The following is a 22,253-nucleotide window of genomic DNA, read 5'->3' on the forward strand; positions in this document are numbered from 1 at the left end:
TTTGAGATTCAGAAATTCTCAAATTTAATTGATCTATTAAGGAACTATAATGCTTAAAAACAACAAAATACAATCAAGTTAACTGAATTCAAAAGAAACTGTTAACCTGGAATTACTTCTCTCCCCTGCAGCCTTTCCTCTCCATTGAAGAGAATTGAGTTGGTGCACCTCCAGCAAGTTTAATCCATACAGATTTTCCAACATCACTGCCAAGCAGCTCTCAGGAAGTCTGCATTTACACAAGTTAGTGCAAAAATTCTGAACTTTCCAACAATTAAGTAGGGAATTGCTGGCAGTCCACACCTTACTGCTAGGATTCTCAAAGGAAAAACAGGCTCAATATGGGAACTGGCAAAGCTAATATATTACAATTTGGTCTTCTACTGCATTTTAATTGTGGAAGAATAAAATTATTCATGCAAAATTAATGCAAGCAGTTTCACTACAATTAGAACAGATTTACTACAGAAGGATAGATAATTGTATAAAACCAGAATAGTGTGCATGATTTTATAATGTTGACATAATTACATATGCACAACCAGGTTTAAACAGTAACTTAAATACTGTCTGAATAGCAAATGGATAACTAATACAATATTTTAGCTTTATTTGAAGGCATAAATTTGCCCTGAGATTCTTAAATTACTTTGAGCGAGTCAAAATGTCATGGGTTTGGGCTATTTTAAAATCCTTGCCTTTCTCAGATAGCAAGCACTATTGTTCCTACCTGGAGGACATTTAACAGAAACAACAACAGTTCCTTATTTAAAAGCACTCCCTTTAGTTAGCAGGCAACACCTGCAGTACACACCAGACATTCCTGCCTGGCTGAAAAATCTACTTTTATCTACAAGTGGATTTAAGCGTGTACACACACACACCACTAAAATGTAGTGGTCAAGTATATTCATAATAATCAAAGCAGCTGATGAAATATTCCTATTAATTTCTTTGTAATTAGGTTTGAAAGGAAAGCAAGTTTTGGTACATCTATATAAAGCCTAGTTAGATGGTATCTTGAAAACTTTGCCCAGTTCTAGGTATCAAACCTCAGTTACGAAAGCAGGACAGTGCAGATTTATCAGATGTTAAATCACGAACAACTAGAATACCCTGAAAGATAGAGGGTTAAAGATGATTTGCTTGATAATTCTGAAATTAATTTCTACAACAGATAGAATCTTTTCTGCTAGTGATGGGGTCTAGTACAAAACCAAGTGAAAAATCAAAACTACTGCAGACACTGGAAATCTAAAGCTAAAGCAGAAAATGCTGGAAATACTCAGCAGGTCAGGCCAGGCCACATCTGTTAACGTTTCAGGTTGAAGATTCTTCATCAGAACAGTTCCGAGCAAAGGTCTTCAACCCAAAATTTTCCTCTTCCCACAGGTGTGGCTTGACCTGCTGAGTATTGTCAGCATTTTCAGTTTTTGTTTTATTATAAAACCCAAGACAGAGCCAGGTAGTTCAAGGGAAAATTAAGAAACATTTCTAAAAGTTAACAGCACATCCTAGTTTAATTACAAATTTTAAGAACAACAATTTTTTCTAGCCAAAGTATTAGGTTAAATGGAACCAAGGTGACTGGAAGAGATTAGTATCGAGTTTAGCTGTAATCAGTGGAGGGGGTTTGATGGATCAAATGCCTACTTCTATCCCTAGGAGAAAATGAGGTGCGAAAAATTCATTAATTCTTGTATAAACTGTATAATTCATTCAATTACAGTACATTCCAGGTCAGTACGCTGGAGCTACCCACATTACATTCAGAGGTAGCTAGATGCCATACTTTCTCTCGTACTTTAAGAGTGAAGCCTACGCCTTTCAGGCCAGGCCAAGGTTACACCACAGCACACATGTTGCAGAAACTTCAAGGACAGAAATGGTAGCAAGCTTACTGAACTTTGTGTTCATTAACGGAATGAATTATCCAGTCTGATCACCCGACATCAACGTCTAGTGGGTTAATTAGACAGTGCTTCAATGTAAAGCAGAGTATTGTCCCTCAATTCATCCCTATGAGAAGCAGCCCATTAGCAGACCAATGCAGTCTTTTCCACATCAGACATCTTGTGGTCTTTATATAGATGTTATAACTTGTGAGTCAGGTACAGTTAGAAGCACCAAAGGTAGGAAGATGTGCCTGGAAGCTGTGGAAGTGGGTGAGGTTCTCAATGAATACTTCTCTTCAGTATTCACCAAGGAGAGGGGCCTTGATGACGCTGAGGTCAGTGTTGGTAAGGTTAATGTTCTGGAGCATGTAGATATCAAGAGGGAGGATGTGTTGGAGCTGTTAGAGAATATTAGGACAGATAAGTCCCCGGGGCCTGACGGAATATTCCCCAGGCTGCTCCACGAGGTGAGGGAGGAGATTGCTGAACCGTTGGCTAGGATCTTTGGTACCATTCCCATGGAAAATGAGGACTCAGAGGACTGGAGGGTGGCAAATGTTGTCCCCTTATTCAAAAAAAGGTAGTAGGGATAGTCCAGGGAATTACAGACCAGTGAGCTTAACGCCTGTGGTGGGCAAACTATTGGAATGGATTCTAAGAGATAGGATCTATGAGCATTTAGAGAATTATGAACTGATTACGGACAGCCAGCATGGCTTTGTGAAGGGAAGATCATGTCTCAAGCCTGATAGGGTTCTTTGAGGTGGTGACCAGGAAGATTGATGAGGGTAGTGCAGTAGATGTGGTCTACATGGATTTTAGTAAGGCATTTGGCAAGGTTCCACATGGTAGGCTTCTTCAGAAGGTCAGAGGCCAAGGGATCCAGGGAGGCTTGGCCGTGTGGATTCAGAATTGGCTTGCCTATAGAAAGCAGAGGGTTGTGGTGGAGGGAGTGCATTCAGATTGGAGGGCTGTGACTAGTGGTGTCCCACAAGGATCGGTTCTGGGGCCTCTACTTTTTGTGATATTTATTAATGACTTGGATAAGGGGGTGGAGGGGTGGGTTAGCAAGTTTGCAGATGACACAAAGATTGCTGGTGTTGTGGATAGTGTGGAGGACTGTCAAAGCTTACAGGAGGGATATGGATAGGATGCAGAGCTGGGCTGACAAGTGGCAGATGGAGTTCAATCCGCAGAAGTGTGAGGTGGTACACCTTGGAAGGACAAACTCCAAGGCGGAGCACAAGGTTAATGGCAGGATTCTGGGTAGTGTGGAGGAGCAGAGGGATCTGGGGGGTTCAATATCCACAGATCACTGAAAGTTGCCTCACAGGTGGATAGGGTAGTTAAGAAAGCTTATGGGATGTTGGCTTTCATAAGTCATGGGATCGAGTTTAAGAGCCGTGAGATAATGATGCAGCTCTACAAAACTCTGGTTAGACCACACTTAAGAGTTCTGTTCACCTCATTATAGGAACGATGTGGAAGCGTTGGAAAGGGTGCAGAGGAGATTTACCAGGATGCTGCCTGGTTTGGAGAGTATGGATTATGAGGAGAGATTAAGAGAGCTAGGGCTTTACTCTTTGGAGAGAAGGAGGATGAGGGGAGACATGATAGTGTACAAAATATTGAGAGGAATAGATAGAGGGGACAGCCAGCACCTCTTTCCCAGGGCACCAATGCTCAATACAAGAGGGCATGGCTTTAAAGTAATGGGTGGGAAGTTCAAGGGAGATATCAGAGGAAGGTTTTTTTCACCCAGAGAGTGGTTGGGGCATGGAATGCGCTGTTTGGGGTAGTGGTGGAGGCAGATACATTGGTCAAGTTCAAGAGATTGTTAGATAAGCACATGGAGGAATTTAAAATAGGGGGATATGTGGGAGGAAGGGGTTAGGTAGTCTTAGGCGTGGTTTAAAGGTCAGCACGACATGGTGGGCCGAAGGGCTTGTATTGTGCTATATTGTTCTATGGTTTCAACCATTCTATTAAATGCATTTGAATCTGGAATGTTTTTAGACCTACATAAGATAGGACAAAGTCCAACGTGCTCTGCACCAGGGTAGCTTAATTTATCCTTCATCCCCTGCTGAGCACAGATTCCTGGTTAGTACACAATTCATATGATGTCAAATGGATTTCAGTTCCAAACACAATATCAACACTCAAGCTTCACAGGCAAGGTGCAGCAAACTGTTCTAACTTGGGGGTAGGAGGCACCGCATGCACGTGCAAATTGGGTCCCTATAAAGAAATCAGAAACTAAAACCCAGTGAAGCTTTAGCCACTTGCCTACCCAGAAGCACCAATACTAACAGATGATTCACTAGCTTAACAGGCAAGGGTGGGACAAACAGTTCTAACTGGTTTATGTTACATAATCACTGGCCAGATACAGTCAATGAGTCATCATGAAAGACTTCAAATTTTTAACTGAGCTAGCTTCTTCTGCATGGAAGAAAGTTTCATACTTCAACTACCTACGGCACGAAGACGTTTAATAATTTCAACCCTGAAGCCTTGCTTCTGATTTTAAAGTTTATATTCCCTTTTCGAAACAGAATCAGTTTCTTTCTATTTACCGTCCCAACGCAGCAGAGACAGAAAACATTGAAAAACAAGGGCAGTAGGCCATTCGGCCCTTTAAGCCCGCTCCACCTTTCAATACCATCGTGGCTGATCATCCACCTCATTACAGGTGACCCCCAAATTACCAGGGGGTTGCTTTCCTATAAAACTGCCCATATCACAAATTTTCCGTAAAGTGAAGCCGCATCATCTGGTTGCATCATGGTCTGCTACGGCAATTCCAATGCATGAGAATGCAAGAAGCTACAGAGAGTAATGGACTCTGCCCAATGCATCATGGGCACATACTTCCCCACCAGTATCTACAGGAAGCTCAAGGCAACAACATCCAAAGATCCCCATCATCCAGGCCATGCCATCTTCTCGCAGCTATGATCAAGTAGGAGGTACAGAAGCCTGAAGTCCCACACCACCACGTTCAAGAACAGCTACTTCCCTTCATCCATTCAGTTCTTGTACCAACTGGTAAAACTCTAATCACTACAGTTTAGCAACACTACGACCACTTTGCACTAAAATGGACTTTTTTTGTACTAATTGCGTTCATTCTTGTAAAAGTTGTGTACAATTTATGTTTTTCTTGCGAATGTTGCTTATGTGCCTGTCACGTTGCTGCTAGTAAGTTTTTCATTGCACCTGTGCATACATGTACTTGTGCATATGACAATAAACTCAACTTAGACTTTGCGTTGAGAAACACAAAATGAAATAAAGTGTTTACCCTAACTTACATTCCCCACCCCCACAATATAAACTCAGAGAGTGTATTTCATTCTGAATCTCAATTTTTTGGGTAGTAAATTCTGTAGGGTGAATTTGCACTACCAGAACAGCTGTAATGCAGGGGTTGCTTATACCACATAGCCGCTCTCTCCTCATACCCCTTGATGCCTCGAGTCCAGGAATCTCCTCCTTAAATATGATATGGCTGCACAGCCTTCACTGGTGGAGAATTCCACAGGTTCACCAGCTCTGAGTGAGGAGATTTCTCGTCCTTTCAGCCTTAAATATCGCACCCTGAGACTATGACCCCAATTCTGGACACCATCCCAACCAGCGGAAACATTTCCTTTCATCCAGCCTGTCAAACTTTGTTATTTTTTTTAAATTTTCAGTAAGATTCCCTCTCATTTTGCTGCATCAGTTATACTACTCTTGATAAATTTACAGAAAAATACAATCTCCATACATTTTAAGAGCAAAAGTTTCAAGGTTGCTTTATTCCTTACCTTTAGCTAGATCTATATCTTCAGTAGTTCTACTTAGTGATGTGCTGCCGTTTTTTTGATGAATTTGCAGTGCTCTGGCTCTGCTGTAAGAAATATCGAACGTAAGTATTTTCCAAAACACATTCTCTGCCCCATTCCTTCCATGATTCAGTTTGGTTTCAATACCCCTTTGCACAATGTACCTCCTTTCTTCCACTGTATCAGAGATGGTTTAACTGGACTATGGAAAGATGGATTTATGCTCAACTGAAGAAATTTCCACAAGAAAAGCCTTTGATCAAGTGTGTCCATACCAGCACTGATTCCTTACTAGGAATTATTTTATACATCTTATTTCAACCCCCACCCAATGAAATGTCATAATCAATTCTTTCTTAATAAGACTTGTGGTAACCCACTCTATACCCCCAATCCTCCAAAGAAAATATGCATTCTGTTCCTCATCCAAAGCATGATCTTTGTCCATACAATTGGCAAATTAATACAATTGGATTAAATTCACCAAGGATTACCAATCCAATATCATTTTACAGCTTTAAGTATTCATTAATCATAACCCCAGATGCCACCTCTAACATCTCCCCTACTTCCAACACAATGCTCCCTGGACTAGAGTTATCCAGCCTACCCTTTTCTTCCTCAAGGATTCAGCATCCATCACTTTTAAACACTCAAAACCTAAACAATTTTCTGGGAACCATCTCAACTCTAAAACAAGTGTTTTAAAAAACTAATCAACTTGGAATAATTAAAGGAAGTTCTCCCTCTGCAACTTCTTTCATATTAATTGCAGAGACCTGTCACGCACGTTTTCTATTGTAGGTCAGTCCACTCTCACCTTTGGGGAGCGCATATACATTTACATGCTATTTTCTCCATCGTGGTCAGCAGGTGGGGAAACTCCATACAGCCTACAGAAAGTGTGAACTTGATAGTCCATTTATTTCACAAATATCGCAGATGAACTTCCACCATCATGCTTTTTAAATAGCAGTGATAGAGATCTGCAGGAAAACCTCTTCACTCTAGACGAGTGAAAATTCTCATGCAATAATGTGTCGGTGGTCAGCAGCACTGATTCACCAGCACCAGTCTCCCTCAAGACCTGTTTCACTATCCAGTTGAAAACAACCACATGTCCCTGTCCAGTTGTAGCAAATAATCTGCGAAGGCTTGTCTTCCTGCTCCCATACCATTTGCCCAAGGTCCTTTTTTTGCCCCCAATCCCACTCTCTCACTTGCACACTGCCTCCTTTTGTGACTTGCTGTCAAAGTTTGTTTGGAATTGCTTCTGTGAAGTTTTATTATTTTAGGTGAATGCAAGTTGTAGGAGTTAAACCTTCTAGATCAACACTAGTTACTCGGGAGAAACTCAATACATTTTACCCTTATTAAAAACTTTAATAATAACTTTAAACTTGAGTTCAGCTTCTCCCAAATCTGCAACTCCCGGAAGGTCAAGGGCAGAAGGGGCTTAGGGGACACCAAGTTTCCCTACAAGGCACAGAGCATCCCAACTTAGACCATAAGACACAAGAGCAGAATTAGGCCATTCAATCCATCAAGTCTGCTCCCCCATTCGTAGCACAGTATAGCAAAGCAAGGGCCCTTCGGCCCACGATGTTGTGCTGAACTACATGAACACCTCCTCCATGATCAATCTAACCCTTCCCTCCTCCACAGCTTATAACCCTCCATTCTTCTTACTTCCATGTGCCTATGAGTCTTTTAAACGTCCTTATTCTATTAACCTCTACCACCACCCCCAGCAATGCGTTCCAGGCACCCACCACTCTGTTAAAAAAACCTACCTCTGACATCTCCCCTGAACATTCCTCCTCTGACCTTAAACAGATGACATTTTGTGTTGGCCATTGCCACCCTGGGGAAAAAGGTGCTGGCTGTCCACTCAACCTATGCCCCTCATAATCTTATGCATCTCCATCAAGTCGCCTCTCATCCTGCATCGCTCCAAAGAGAAAAGTCCCAGCTTGCTCAACCTTTCCTCATAAGACCATGTTCTCTAATCCAGGCAGCATCCTGGTAAATCTGCTCAGCACCCTCTCTAAAGCTCCTACATCCTTCCTATAATGAGGTGACCAGAAATGAACACAATACACCAATGTGTGGTCTAACCAGACTTTTAGAGAGCTGCAACATTACCTCGCGGCTCTTGAACACAATCCCCCCAACTAATGAAGGCCAGCACACCATACGCCTTCGTAACCAACCCTATCAACTTGCCGCAGCAACTTTGAGGGATCTATGGACTTGGACCCCAAGATCCCTCTGTTCCTGCACTGTTAATCTTGCCATTAACCTTGTACTCTGCCTTCATGTTTGTTCTTCCAAAGTGTATCACTTCACACTTTTCCGGATTGAACTCCATCTGCCACTTCTGTCTATATCCAGCTGTAACCTACGACAACCTTCTACACTATCCACAACCCCTCCAGCCTTCGTGTCATCTGCAAACTTACTAACCCATCCCTCCACTTCCTCATCCAAGTCATTTATAGAAATCACAAAGAGCAGACGGTCCAAAACAGATCCTGTGGAAACACGTGTAGTCACAACCTCCAGGCAAGATACTCTCCATCTACTACCACCCTCTGCTTCTGTGGGCAAGCCAGTGTCCATGGATCCCATGCATCATGACTTTCTAGATGAGCCTACCATGGGGAACCTTGTCAAAAGCTCCACTAAAGTCTATATACACCACATCCACCACTCTACCTTCATTTATTTGTTTTGTCACCTCCTCGAAAAACTCAATTAGGCTTGTGAGGCATGACCTGCCCCTTACAAAACCATGCAGACTATCCCCAATGACTTTCCTTCTCCAAATGCTCGTAAATCCTGTCCCTAAGAATCCTCTCCAATAGCTTGCCCACCACTGACTTGAGACTCACTGGTCTACAATTCCCAGGACTGGCCAGGGAGGATGCAAATATCATCATCAATGCCCAGCAATCTCTTTCCTCGCCTCCTGTAGTAACCTGGGGTACATCCATCTGGTCCGGGAACTTATCTATCCTAATGTTTTTCAGAAGCTTCAACACACTACCTCTTTCTTAACCTCAACATGCTCCAGCACATTAGTCTGTTCTATGCTGACCTCGCATTCATCCAAGTCCCTCTCCCTAGTGAGCACTGAAGCAAAGTATTAAGGACCTCCCCTACCTTCTCCGCCTCCAGGCACGTTTCCCCTTTATCCGAGTGGTCCTACCCTCACCCGAGTCATCCTCCTGTTCCTCATGTACATGTAGAACTCCTTGGGGTTTTCCTTAATTCTACTCGCCAAGGACTTCTCATGTCCCCTTCTAGCTCTCCCAAGTGCCTTCTTAAGCTCCTTCCTGGCCACCTTATAATTCTCAAGAGCCCTGCCTGATTTTTGCTTCATAAAGCTTAAGTATGCTTTCTTCTTCTCTTGACTAAATATTTTACCTCTCTTGTCAACCATGGTTCCTTTACCCTAGCAACCTTTCCCTGTCTCAGTGGGACAAACCTATCCATAACCCCATGCAAGTGTTCCCGAAACAGCCTCCACATTTCTTCTGTGCATTTCCCTGAGAACATCTGTTCCCAATTTATGCTCCCAAGATCCTGCCTAATACTGTTGTAATGAGCCCTCCCCCAATTAAAAACTTTCCCACATCATCTGCTCCTATCCCTGCTCATGGCTGTGCGAAAGGCTGATTTATTTCTCCCTCTCAACCCCATTCTCCTGCCTTCTCCCCAAACTTGGCCACAAAGCCATCAATTCCATCATCCAGATTATCAACATACAACGTGAAAAGTAGCGGACCCACCACCAATCCCTACGGAACACCACTAATCACCAGCAGCCAGCCAGAAAAGGCCCCCTTTATTCACACTCTTTACCTTCTGCCAGTCAGCCAATCTTCTATCCATGCTGGTACCTTTCCTATAATACCATGGGCTCCTACCTTGTTTAGCAGCCTCATGTGCGGCACCTCGTCAAAGGCCTTCTGAAAGTCCAAGTAAACAACATCCACTGACTCTCCTTTGTCTATCCTGCCTGTTACTTCCTCAAAGAATTCAGATTTCTCAGGCAAGATTTCCCCTTGAGGAAACAATGCTGACTTCAGCCTACTTTATCATGTGCTTCCAAGTACCCCCAAACCTCATCTCTAATAATGGACTCTAACATCTTACCAACCACTGAAGTCAGGCAAACTGCCCTATAATTTCCTGTCTTTTGCTTCTCTCCATTGAGCACACATAGCATCCCGACTTGAGCATACATTACTGTTCTTTTACAGCTGCTAGATCAAAATCCTGGAATTCCCTAACAGTACACTTTCACCACACACACTAAAGCAGTTCTAGGCATCCCACTATCTTTGGCAATAAATGTCAAATTTTCCATTGATGCTTATGCTGCAAGAAGGAATATTTTAAAGTAAGTACCTGAGAGCTGGCTGTAGGAAAGGAGACACCATCTTCTTTAAGTGCTTTGATGGTAGCAGCAATAAGACTAAGCTGGGGATCCTTGTGAAACTCCTCCACCCATTCCACCATTAATGCCTTAAGTTTCTCACATACTTTTGGATGAGCCTGCATTCAAAAGGTAAAGCATGGTTCATTATACAGAATGGTTAGCATGTGAAAACACCTTGACTGAACTTGCAAACTTTATGACCAAGAAAATCAAAGGCAGCAGGCACATGGAAAACCACCACCCAGGTTCCCCTTCACGGCGCATAGTATTCCGACATGGAAGTACACTGCTGATCCTTCATCATCCTGGATTGAAATCCCAAAACCCACTACACAATAGGATAGTGAGAGTACCATCACCAAAATTGCAACGGCTCATCACCTCAATGGAAATAAATATTGGCCTCGGCAGCAAAATCCACATCCCAAAAAGCTTACAGCAAGAAGAACTTGTACTTGTTTGCATCCTTACAGTTTCAAAAATTTCTAACAGCTTTAATAAAATACATTATCAAAGTCAAACAAAAATTAGGGCAGATATCAGGGTTTTAAAAAAATTCTTAGAGGAGGTGGTGGCAGAAATGGCAAGAATTGAAAGGGATTTTCTCTGGAATACAATCAACAATTCTTCCAAGAAAAAGGGAATGCTTTCATATCGTGGTCAATATTCTCCCTTTTAACTATCGCCATATGAAATAGATCACTTTGCCGCTTGTGGGATCTTGTTATACAAGAAAGGCTCTTAACAAACTGCCTACAAAAATACATTGAAACACAATGACTTTGCTTTCCTTCAAAGCACATGGCATTTCTGTGACATCTTAGAAGATACAATAGATGCACTTTTTTTCCTATTATTGTTAATTATAAACCACTGTCAAAATGTTCACAATTTGCTCAATAGCCTAGCAAATACATGCCTTCTCTCAATGCAGCAATGAGCCATGCAGAATAGGAAGGACTCTAAATAAATGAACCCTAGTCTTTTCAGGTTACCCAGAAATTGAGCCTCGTGGCCAAGCCTTAGCCATGCTTATTGAGTCTTGTCTAGAATCTGACACTAGCAGGAGTGTGTGCTCACAAGACCAGGCATGGCTACAACAAAGTTACTGTGCAGAATGAAGAATGGATAGTCAGATCTACACACAGGAAGAATTAGAACCTTTGCTCGGGAGAAGATTGGGCAACAAAAGAAATTAAGAAAATCTGGGTTCTCTCTCTCAAAGTTGATTTAGAGATTGAAAATAAAAGAGTGCAGCAATTTCAACAATTTTTTCTTATCAGCATGACTGAAAGTGGGCTGGAATCAACAAAGAACTGCCACCTTTGGCTGAGGTGGAACAGGTGGAGGAGTAAGGAGGGGAAATAATTATAGTAAGCAAGTCAGTGTTTCAAAGTTTTGATGAAGTGGTCCAAGAAATGTTGCCAAGGTACAGGTTCCTTGCACCATAAGTTCCTTGAACTTCTGTACTAGAACATGGTTTACATGTAAATACACCATTAATGTGGCCTGAATTTACTGAACAATTCAGACAATTGTAACTAATGCAGTTTTAGTTGTAAACAGTACCTTGATTCATCATGTAGGGAGTTGAATTAAAACAGTAATATAACATTACTAATCAATAAATCATTCAGGGAATACTAGAATCCATTTTTATTACCTTACTATATGCACCTAATAAATTTCCAGCTTCACTTGTGAAGTCACGAGAACATATTTCTAGGTGGAAAATCTTCCCGCAGTTTGAGACACAGGCTCCTAATAACTGTAAAATTATAGAACAGAGTTATTTTTAGTCAGACAACAGATTATCAGTATAAAATGAATATCTGGCAAGATTTACAAGTGATCGTTTGTAAGTTTCAAGGTAGTTAAGGAAAGGGGAAACATTGATCCTCAAGTCAAGGTCCTCAATTATGAGAAGGCTGATTTCAATAGTGTGATACCTGGTGAAAGTAGATTGGGAGCAGATGCATGCAGGTAAAACAACATCTGACAAATGGGAGTCTTCTAAAAGAAAATTAGCAAGAGTTCAGTGCCAGTATGTTCTGATAAGGGTGAAAGACAAAGATGGCAAGATTAGGGAAACGTGGATGAGGAAAGTTATTGAAAGGAAGCACATGACAGTTATAGCAATTACAATGAAAACTAGCCCCTTGAGGAATATACAGCGCGTAGGAGAATACTTAAAAAAAATTAGAAGGGCAAAAAGAGGCCATGAAAAATCCTTGGCAGGTAAGATTAAGGAGAATTCAAAGTCATTCCTTATATTAGGAGCTAGAGGGTAGCTGAGGAAAGAGTGAGTCCTCTTAAGAAGCAAAGTGGTAATCTACATGTGGAGCCAGCTGATGTGGGCAAGGTTGTAAATGAATATTTCTCCTCCGTATTCACCAAGGAGAAGGACATGGAGGATAGCGAGTTTAGGGAGGGATACGCTGACGGTCTAGAGCATGTCAGTATTAAAAAGGTGGAGGCGTTAGATGGTTTGGAATGCACAAGGGTGGACAAATCCCCAGGGCTGGATGGATGAGATCCACTCCAGAATGCTATGGGAAACAAGGGAGGAGATTGCTGGAGCTCTGCCCCAGACTTTTGCATCTTTGTATGTACCAACAGTCTGGAAGATAGCTAATGTTCTTCTTTATTTAAGAAGGGCAGCGGAAATGAGTTGAGTAACTATAAGCCAGTGAGAGCCTTACATAAGTGCTAGGGAAATTAATAGAAAAAATGCTAAGACTCGATTTATCTACAATTGGAAAGGCAGGGACTGATCAGGGACAATCAAAATGGCTTTGTGCAGGAGAAATCCCCCAATAATTTGACCGAGTTTTCTGAGAAGGTAACAAAGGAGAATGATGAAGGCAGGGTGGTAGGTGTTATCTATATGGACTTTAATAAGGCATTTGACAAAGTCTTGCTTGGTAGGCTGGTCCAGAAGGTTACTAGTTGGATCCAAAATTGGCCTGGTGATGAGCCAGAGGGTAGTGGCAGAAGGATGCTTTTCAGATTGGAAGTCCACGACTAGTAGTGTACTTCAGGGATCGGTGATGGGACCTTTGCTGTTTGCAATATATATTAGCGACTTGGTTGTGAAAGTAGGAGATACGATAGGCAAGGTAGCAGATGACATCAAAATTTGTAGTGTTATGGATAGCAAGGAAGGCTAAAGCAGGATTATAGGACAGCTAGAAAGTTGGGGCAGAGCACTGGCAGATGGAATTTAATCCCAACAAGTTTGAGATAATACAATTTAAGAAGTCATATAGATAAAGGACATATATAGTAAATGGTAGAGCACTAAGGAACGTTGATGAACAGAGAGACCCTAGGGTTCAAGTCTGCAGCCCCCGAAAGTGGCAATATAGGTCGATAGGGTAGTGAAGATGGCATATAGCACGCTGGCCTTCATAGGTTGCAGCAATGAATACAAGTTAGGATGTTATGTTGCAACTTTACAAAACAATAGTTAGGCATCACTTGGAGTATCATGTGCAGTATTGGTTGAACTGGAAGGATAGTAGTTGCACTGGACAGAATGCAGAGGATGTTCACTAGGATATTGCCTGATTTGGAGGACATTAGCCATTTGTGTGTGAGTGTGGGGGGGGGGGGGGGGCGCGGTGAGGAGAAGAGAGATTGGGTAGGCTAGGCTAGGCTTGTTTTCCCTGGAGCAGAGGAGAAAGGAGACTGAAGGGCAACTTGATAGAAGTTATCTTTATCAGTCACATGTACATCGAAACACACAGTGAAATACATCTTTTGCATAGAGTGTTCTGGGTGCAGCCCACAAGTGTCTCCATGCTTCCGGCGCCAACATAGCATGCCCACAACTTCCTAACCCGTACATCTTTGGAATGTGGGAGGAAACCGGAGCACCCGGAAGAAACCCACACAGACATGGGAAGAATGTACAAACTCCTTACAGACAGCGGTCAGAATTGAATCCAGGTCACTGGCGCTGTGAAGTGTTACGCTAACCGCTACACTACTGTGTATCTAAGATTATGAGAGATAAAGATAGGGATAGATAATAAAAATCTTTTTCCCACGGTAGGGGTATCAAAAATAAGAGAGCAAGTTTAAGATGAAAGGAAGTAGTCTTAAAAGGGATCTGAGGGGCAAGTTGTTTTTAAATAGTAGAGTGGAAGATACCTGGAGTGCACTGCTTAAGGCGGCGGTGGAATCAGATCCAATTACTATGTTTAAGAGGCATTTAGAGAGACACTTAAAAAGGCAAGGCATGGAAGGAGACAGTCCTAATACAGGCAAATGGGATTAGTATAGATGGGCAAAAAGGTCAGCATGGACAGGGTGGGCCGAATGGCCCTTTTCTGTACTGTACAACTCGATGACTCTAAATCAATAAACACTGACTACTCAGAGCTTTTTAAAAGATTTAAGTATAGACACAGCACCAAGCAGGTAGTGAAGCTATTGTCATATTACAGTGGTATCTTCACAGTGCTGCCACTTTCCAACCTCAGGAAAAACATAACAAGCAGACACATGTATCAGAGATGCGAATGTTCCTGTGGCAACTCTGTGCCAACCACCAAGGATAAATAGTTCCTTCACAAACTTAGAGGTCTGCAGAGTGGGCATCACAATTGAGGGTGACTGACTTGCATCCTTTCACTTCATTTTATTTGGATGGGAACTAACATACAGTTCTCAATTATTTTGAAAGCAGGCTGGGGTGGGGGTGGGGATGGCCAAATGCTAATGCGAACTGCCAAGAGCAAAAGTTGCTTTTGTGCTAATGCCAGGAGCAAAAGTTGCCTTTATCTTACCGAGTTGGTGGCTCAAGTGGAACGAACTGGAGGTCACTGCTTAATTCCGGCACAACTTCGCCAACTGAGCTATCACTGAACCATTTACAAAGTTGCACTGTACCATCATGCAAGATGCATGGACATTACCTAATCAGATTCTATTTATGATTTGCCGCTAGCAACTCAAGCTCAAGGAGTACAACCCAGGAAAGCAGGGTGTTTCCTGTTTCCTATGGCTGAATGCCACAAAACAGAGCATTTTTCACCACTCAACCACAAGCGACGAGAGAGATTGGAGAGTTTTATCTCAATTTCCAGATGAGGAAAGAAATGAAAGGACTAACAATGAATTGGCCCTACTCACCGTTAAAGCCTTCATTGCCACGTGCGGATTTTGTGATTTATTCTCTTCATAATTGCCTTCAGACAATCTTTTGGCCTATAGTTAACCAAACAAGATTACTCATGTTAAAATACAAAAGTAATCCAAATAAAATATTAAATATAATAAAAGTTACAATCAGAATGTTAAATAAAAGCTACAATCAGCAAAAGTAATAAAAATAAATATTAAATAAAAATAAGCTACACTTAGCATTTGTAGCACCTTGCTGCAAATGCTGAACAGTACCGGTATTACAAGGCCATCAACAGGCAGATTCAAGTTTTCATTATTTTCTGACTTTTAATCGCTTGCTTAATTAATCACACTTATACCATTAAGAATATCAGTCTGATCAAACTGAAGAGGAGTCAATTATGAGCAAGTAAAACAAACTCCCTTTTGCCAATTTAAAAGATACACAAATTGACTTACACGTGAAATGAACTTCACCAGAACTGTGAAGCAAAAAAAGTGCAGATTCTGAAAATCTGAAACTTAACAGAAAACTAGAAATAGCAAGTCAGTTTGTCGGAATGAGATGGAGTTAATGATTTAGGTTGGTGACTTGTCACCAGAACCGTGGGGCTCAGGCGCCGGTGGTCGGGCAGCAGCAGCTGTGGCAGTGACCTGGTTGGCGTGAGGGGAAGGGGGCAGGTGAGGGGAGAACAAAAAAAAAATTTTAAAAAAGGGAGGGGTGGCAATACTGGTCAGGGACAATATTACAGCTGCAGAAAAGGTGGATAATGTAGAAGGATCCTCTCTAAAGTCAATACAGGTGGAAGTTAGGAACAAGAAAGGAGCAGTTACTCTACTGGGAGTATTCCATAGGCCTCCCGGTAGCAGCAGGGATACCGAGGAGCAGATTGGGAGGCAGATTTTGGAAAGGTGCAAAAATAACAGGGTTATTATCGTGGGAGACGTCAACTTCCCAAATTTTGATTGGCACCTGCTTAGTGCCAAAGGTTTAGACGGGGCAGAGTTTGTTAAGTGTGTCCAAGGCGGATTCCTGTCACAGTATGTTGACAGGCCGACTAGAGGCAATGCCATATTAGATCTAGTATTAGGTAATGAACCGGGTCAGGTGACAGATCTCTCGGTGGGTGAGCATTTGGGGGACAGCGACCACTGCTCCATAACCTTTAGAATTGTCATGGACAAGGATAGGAGCAAAGAGGACGGGAAGATATTTAATTGGGGAAAGGCGAATTATGAGGCTATAAGGCGAGAATTTGAGAGTGTAAGTTGGGATGACATTTTTGAAGGGAAATGTACCATGGAGACGTGGTCGATGTTCAGGGATCTCTTGCAGGATGTTAGGGATGAATTTGTCCCAGTGAGGCAGAGAAGGAATGGCAGGGTTAAGGAACCCTGGGTGACTAGGGAGGTGGAACAACTAGTTAGGAAGAAGGAGGCAGGGTACATAAGGTGTATGCAGCAAGGATCAGATAGGGCTCGTGAGGAATATAGAGTAGCAAGGAAGGAACTTAAGAAGGGGCTGAGGAGAGCGAGAAGGGGACATGAAAAGGCTTTAGCAAGTAGGGTTAAGGAGAATCCCAAGGCTTTTTTCTCATACATGAAGAGCAGAAGGATGATGAGAGTAAAGCTAGGTCCGAATAAAGACAAAGGTAGGAAGATGTGCCTGGAAGCTGTGGAAGTGGGTGAGGTTCTCAATGAATACTTCTCTTCAGTATTCAACAAGGAGAGGAGTCTTGATGACACTGAGGACAGTGTAGGTGAGGGTAATGTTCCGGAGTATGTAGATATCAAGAGAGAGGATGTGTTGGAGCTGTTAGAAAATATTAGAATAGATAAGTCCCCGGGGCCTGACGGAATATTCCCCAGGCTGCTTCGAGAGGTGATTGCTGAATCGTTGGCTAGGATCTTTAGTCCTCGTTGGCCATGGGAATGGTACCGGAGGATTGGAGGGTGGCGAATGTGGTCCCCTTATTCAAAAAAGGTAGTAGGGATAGTCCAGGGAATTACAGACCAGTGACCCTTACGTCTGTGGTGGGTAAGCAGTTAGAAAGGATTCAAAGAGATAGGATCTATGAGCATTTAGAGAATTATGGACTGATTACGGACAGCCAGCATGGCTTTGTGAAGGGAAGATCTTGCCTCACTAGCCTGATAAGGTTCTTTGGGAAGGTGACCAGTAAGATTGATGAGGGTAGTGCAGTAGATGTGGTCTGCATGGATTTTAGTAAGGCGTTTGACAAGGTTCCACACGGTAGGCTTCTTCAGAAGGTCAGAGGCCAAGGGATCCAGGGAGGCTTGGCAGTGTGGATTCAGAATTGGCTTGCCTGTAGAAAGCAGAGGGTTGTGGTGGACGGAGTGCATTCGGATTGGAGGGCTGTGACTAGTGGTGTCCCACAGGGATCAGGTCTGGGACCTCTACTTTGTGTGATATTTATTAATTGCTTGGATGAGGGGGTGGAAGGGTGGGTTAGCAAGTTTGCAGATGACACAAAGATCGGTGGTGTTGCGGATAGTGTGGAGGGCTGTCAAAGCTTACAGAGGGATATTGATAGGATGCAGAGCTGGGCTAACAAGTGGCAGATGGAGTTCAATCCAGAGAAGTGTGAGGTGGTACACTTTGGAAGGACAAACTCCAAGGCTTAGTACAAGGTTAATGACAGGATTCTGGGCAGTGTGGAGGAGCAGAGGGATCTGGGGGTTCATATCCACAGATCACTAAAAGTTGCCTCACAGGTAGATAGGGTAGTTAAGGAAGCTTATGGGATGTTAGCTTTCATAAGACGGGGGATCGAGTTTAAGAGCCGCAAAGTAGTGTTGCAGCTTACAAAAACTCTGGTTAGACCACACTTGAGTACTGTGTCCAGTTCTGGTCACCTAATCATAGGAAGGATGTGGAGGCATTGGCGATGGGTTGCAGAGGAGATTTACCAGGGATGCTGCCTGGAATGGAGAGTACGGATTATGAGGACGAGACTCACGGAGCTAGGGCTTTACTCATTGGAGAGGAGGAGGATGAGAGGAGACATGATAGAGGTATACAAAATATTAAGAGGAATAGATAGAGTGGACAGCCAGCGCTTCTCTCCCAGGGCACCAATGCTCAGTACAAGAGGGCAGGCTTTAAGGCAATGGTGGGAAGTTCAAGGGAGATGTCAGCAGGGAGGTTCTTCACCCAGAGAGTGGTGGTGCATGGAATGTGCTGCTGGGGTGGTGGTGGAGGCTGATACATTGGTCAAGTTCAAGAGATTGTTAGATAAGCATATGGAGGAATTTAAAATAGAGGGATATGTGGGAGAAAGGGGTTAGATAGTCTTAGGTGTGGTTTGAAGGTCGGCACAACATGGTGCGCCGAAGGGCCTGTATTGTGCTGTATGGTTCTATCTGTGTTACATGGCTCCTGGCACAAATAAACAGTGCATTCAATCTCTTGACCCGGAGCCAGGCATAAGTAAAACAAGATAAACTTTCTCACTTGAAACATTAGACCTACTTTTCCAATTCTATGTTTTTACATTTTTGTAAATTTTCTTTTCCCATTTACATTGTCGTTTTTCTAGCTGTCCACTGTATTAGTTTAAGGATAAATAGCAAAAGGATTAGAAAGCATGTAATTACAATTTTAGAAAAGTCACTGTCACTCTGATGACTCAGCATTGCCTCTGAGCCAAAACGGCATCCTTCTACATCGTAAGTAAACATTGAAACAGCATATGCAGAAATCTCAATGACAAGCAGTAGTTTGGTACACTTTGTCTTCATAGAATTAAACTGTAATCTTCTGGATACATCTCAACTTTCAAAAGCATCAAAATGTTGTATTGGTATATTATTGTCACTTGTACCAAGGTGCAGTGAAAAACTTGTCTTGTGTACCGATCGTACAGGTCAATTCATTACACAGTGCAGTTACATTGAGTTAGTACAGAGTCCATTGATGTACTACAGGTAAAAATAACAACAGTACAGAGTTAAGTGTCACAGCTACAGAGAAAGTGCAGTGCAATAAGGTGCAAGGTCACAACAAGGTAGATCTTGAGGTCAGAGTCCATTTCATTGTATAAGAGAACCGTTCAATAGTCTTATCACAGTGGGATAGAAGCTGTCCTTAAGTCTGGTGGTATGTGCCCTCAGGGTCCTGTATCTTCCACCCGATGGAAGAGGAGAGAAGAGAGAATGACCCGGATGGATGGGGTCTTTGATTGTGCTGTGATTGAGTAATTTATGCTTTACACAACAATGCAAGAACAATGACCAATTTTCTGTTTTTCTTTAATCAAGTCACCAATGTTTTGGTGGACTCTTAATGCTTGATTGGAGCCACAGAAGCAATGCAATAGCGTCTGGGATCAAATCACAATGTGGTTGATCAGAATGGCTTAATTGCTCACATGCTAAATCAGAAGAAATTTGCAAAGGGGACATTGTACAACAAAAATGGTTAAAGGGGAAAAAGTGGAAAGCAAATACGCATTTTCCACACTTACCCATTTGATGTTGTTCCAACACGATCACAGATATCCATTATGAGGGTCCAGTCTTCACTGGTATTATGTTCATTCGTGGCTTTTTCTGGAAAAAAAACAAAGATGTTGCATGAAGTGCAATGACCCCTTCAACAACAATTCAATATTTTAATATAAATCAACTATAATTATTGTGAAGTATATTGATAAATTAGTTTATTATTGTCACACGTACCGAGGTACAGTGATTAAACTTATCTTGCACACTGTTATAGAGTCAGAGCACTACAGCACAAAAACAGGCCCTTCGGCCCATCTAGTCCATGCCACCTGATCTTCTGCCCAGTCTCATCTACCTGCACCCGGACCATATCCTTCCAAACCCCTCCCGTCCATGTACCTATCCAAACTTCTCTTAAATGTTCCAATTCATCTTCCGCTGGCAGCTCGTTCCACACTCGCACCACCCTCTCTGAGTGAAGTAGTTCCCCCTCAGATTCCCCTTATACATTTCACCCTTCACCCTAAACCTACGTCCTCTAGTTCTAATCTCACCCAACCCGAGGGGAAAAAGCCTGCATACATTCACCCTATCTATACCCCTCATAATTTTGTATACCTCTGTAAGATCTCCGCTCTCTCTCCTGCGCTCCAGGGAATAAAGTCCTAACCTATTCATTCTTTCTGTATTATACAGGTTCTCAAGTCCCGGCAACATCCTTGTATATTTTCTCTACACTCTTTCAAGCTTATTGATATCTTGCCTGTAGGTAGGTGACCAGAACTGCACACAATACTCCTAATTCGGCCTCACCAACATAGTGTACAACTTCAACATAATATCCCAACTCCTGTATTCAATGCCCTGATTTATGAAGGCCAATGTGCCAAAAGCTCCCTTTACAACCCTATCTACCTGTGATGTCACTTTCAAGGAACTAAGGACTTGTATTCCATGGTCCCTTTGTTCTACTGCACACCTCAGTGCCCCACCATACACTGTGTAGGTCTTACCCTGGTTTGTCCTCCCAAAGTGCATCACCTCACACTTGTCTGCATTAAATCCCATCTGCCATTTTTCAGCCCATTTTCCTAGCTGGTCAAGATCACGCTGCAAGCTTTGATAGCCTTCCTCACTGTCCACTACGCCCCGAATCTTGATGTCATCCGCAAATTTGCGGATCCAGTTTACCACATTATCATCTAAATCATGAATATAGATGATAAACAACACGGACCCAGCACCGATCCCTGCGATACACCACTAGTCACAGGCCTCCAGTCAGAGAGACGACCATCTACTGCCACTCTCTGGCTTCTCCCGCTAGGCCAATGTTGAATCCAATTGACTACTTCATCCTGAATGCCAAGCAACCACCTTCTGGAGCAGCCTCCCATGCGAGACTTTGTCAAAGGCCTTGCTAAAGTCCATGTAGACAAAGTCCATTGCCTTTCCCTCATCAACCTTTTTTGTAACCTCCTCGAAGAACTCTCTAAGATTGGTTAGACATTACCTACCATGCACAAAGATATGTTGACTATCCCTAATCAGGCCCTGTCTATCCAAATACTAATATATCCTGTCCCTTAGAATACCTTCCAATAATTTACCATGACTGACACCAGGCTCACCAGCCTATAATTTCCCGGTTTATTCTTAGAGCCTTGCTTGAACAACGGAACAACATTAGCTATCCTCCAGTCCTCTGGCACCTCACCCGTGGCTAATAGTGTTTTAAATATCTCTGCCAGGGCCCTTGCAATTTCTACACAAGCCTCCCACAAGATCCGAGGGGACACCTTGTCAGGCCCTGGGGATTTATCCAGCTTAATTTGCCTCAAAACAGCCAGCACCTCCTCTTCCATAATCTGGACACACTTCATGACCTTACTACTCTTTTCTCAGTTCTGTGTCTGTGTCCAGAGTAAATACGGATGCAAAAAATTCATTTAAGATCTTCCCCCATCTCTTTCCGCTCCACACATAGATGACCACGCTGATCTTCACGAGGACCAAACCAGCTCTGTCCCTTGCTACCCTTTTGCTCTTAATATAGCTATAGAAACCCTTGGGACTCTCTTTCACCCTGTCTGCCAGAGCAACCTCATGTCCTCTTTTTGCCCTCCTAATTCCTCCCTTGCATTTCTTATATTCCTCAAGCGCCTCATTTGATCCTAACTGCCTATACATAGATGTCTTCTTTGTCTTTACCAGGGTCTCAATAACGAAGGTTCCCTAAACCTGTTAGCCTTGCCTTTTATTCTAGCTGGAACATACTGATTCTGCACTTTCAATATTTCACGTTTGAAAGCCTCCCGCTTACCAAGCGTCTCTTTGTCGGAAAACAACCTACCCCAATCCACACCTGCCAGATCCCTTCTGTTGCCATCAAAATTGGCCTTCCTCCAATTTAGAATCTCAATCCAAGGACCAGTCCTATCCTTCCCCATAATTATCTTGAAGCCTATAGAATTATGA

General features: G+C 42.7%; 1 protein-coding gene across 1 annotated transcript in view; it reads right to left on the reverse strand.

Moving 5' to 3' along the window:
• The window catches only part of stam2 (signal transducing adaptor molecule (SH3 domain and ITAM motif) 2), a 43,553-nt gene extending 23,678 nt beyond the window's left edge, over positions 1-19,875 (reverse strand). The window contains 7 exon segments of the mRNA XM_052017361.1: positions 5,711-5,782; position 9,877; positions 10,145-10,291; positions 11,839-11,943; positions 15,315-15,343; positions 15,346-15,389; positions 19,796-19,875. Of these exon segments, the coding sequence (XP_051873321.1) occupies positions 5,711-5,782; position 9,877; positions 10,145-10,291; positions 11,839-11,943; positions 15,315-15,343; positions 15,346-15,389; positions 19,796-19,833 (436 nt within the window). The 5' untranslated portion in view covers positions 19,834-19,875.
• Positions 19,876-22,253: the final 2,378 nt, after the last annotated feature.

This window comes from Pristis pectinata, chromosome 1, assembly GCF_009764475.1.
Source record: "Pristis pectinata isolate sPriPec2 chromosome 1, sPriPec2.1.pri, whole genome shotgun sequence".
NCBI classification, from domain to species: Eukaryota; Metazoa; Chordata; class Chondrichthyes; order Rhinopristiformes; family Pristidae; genus Pristis; species Pristis pectinata.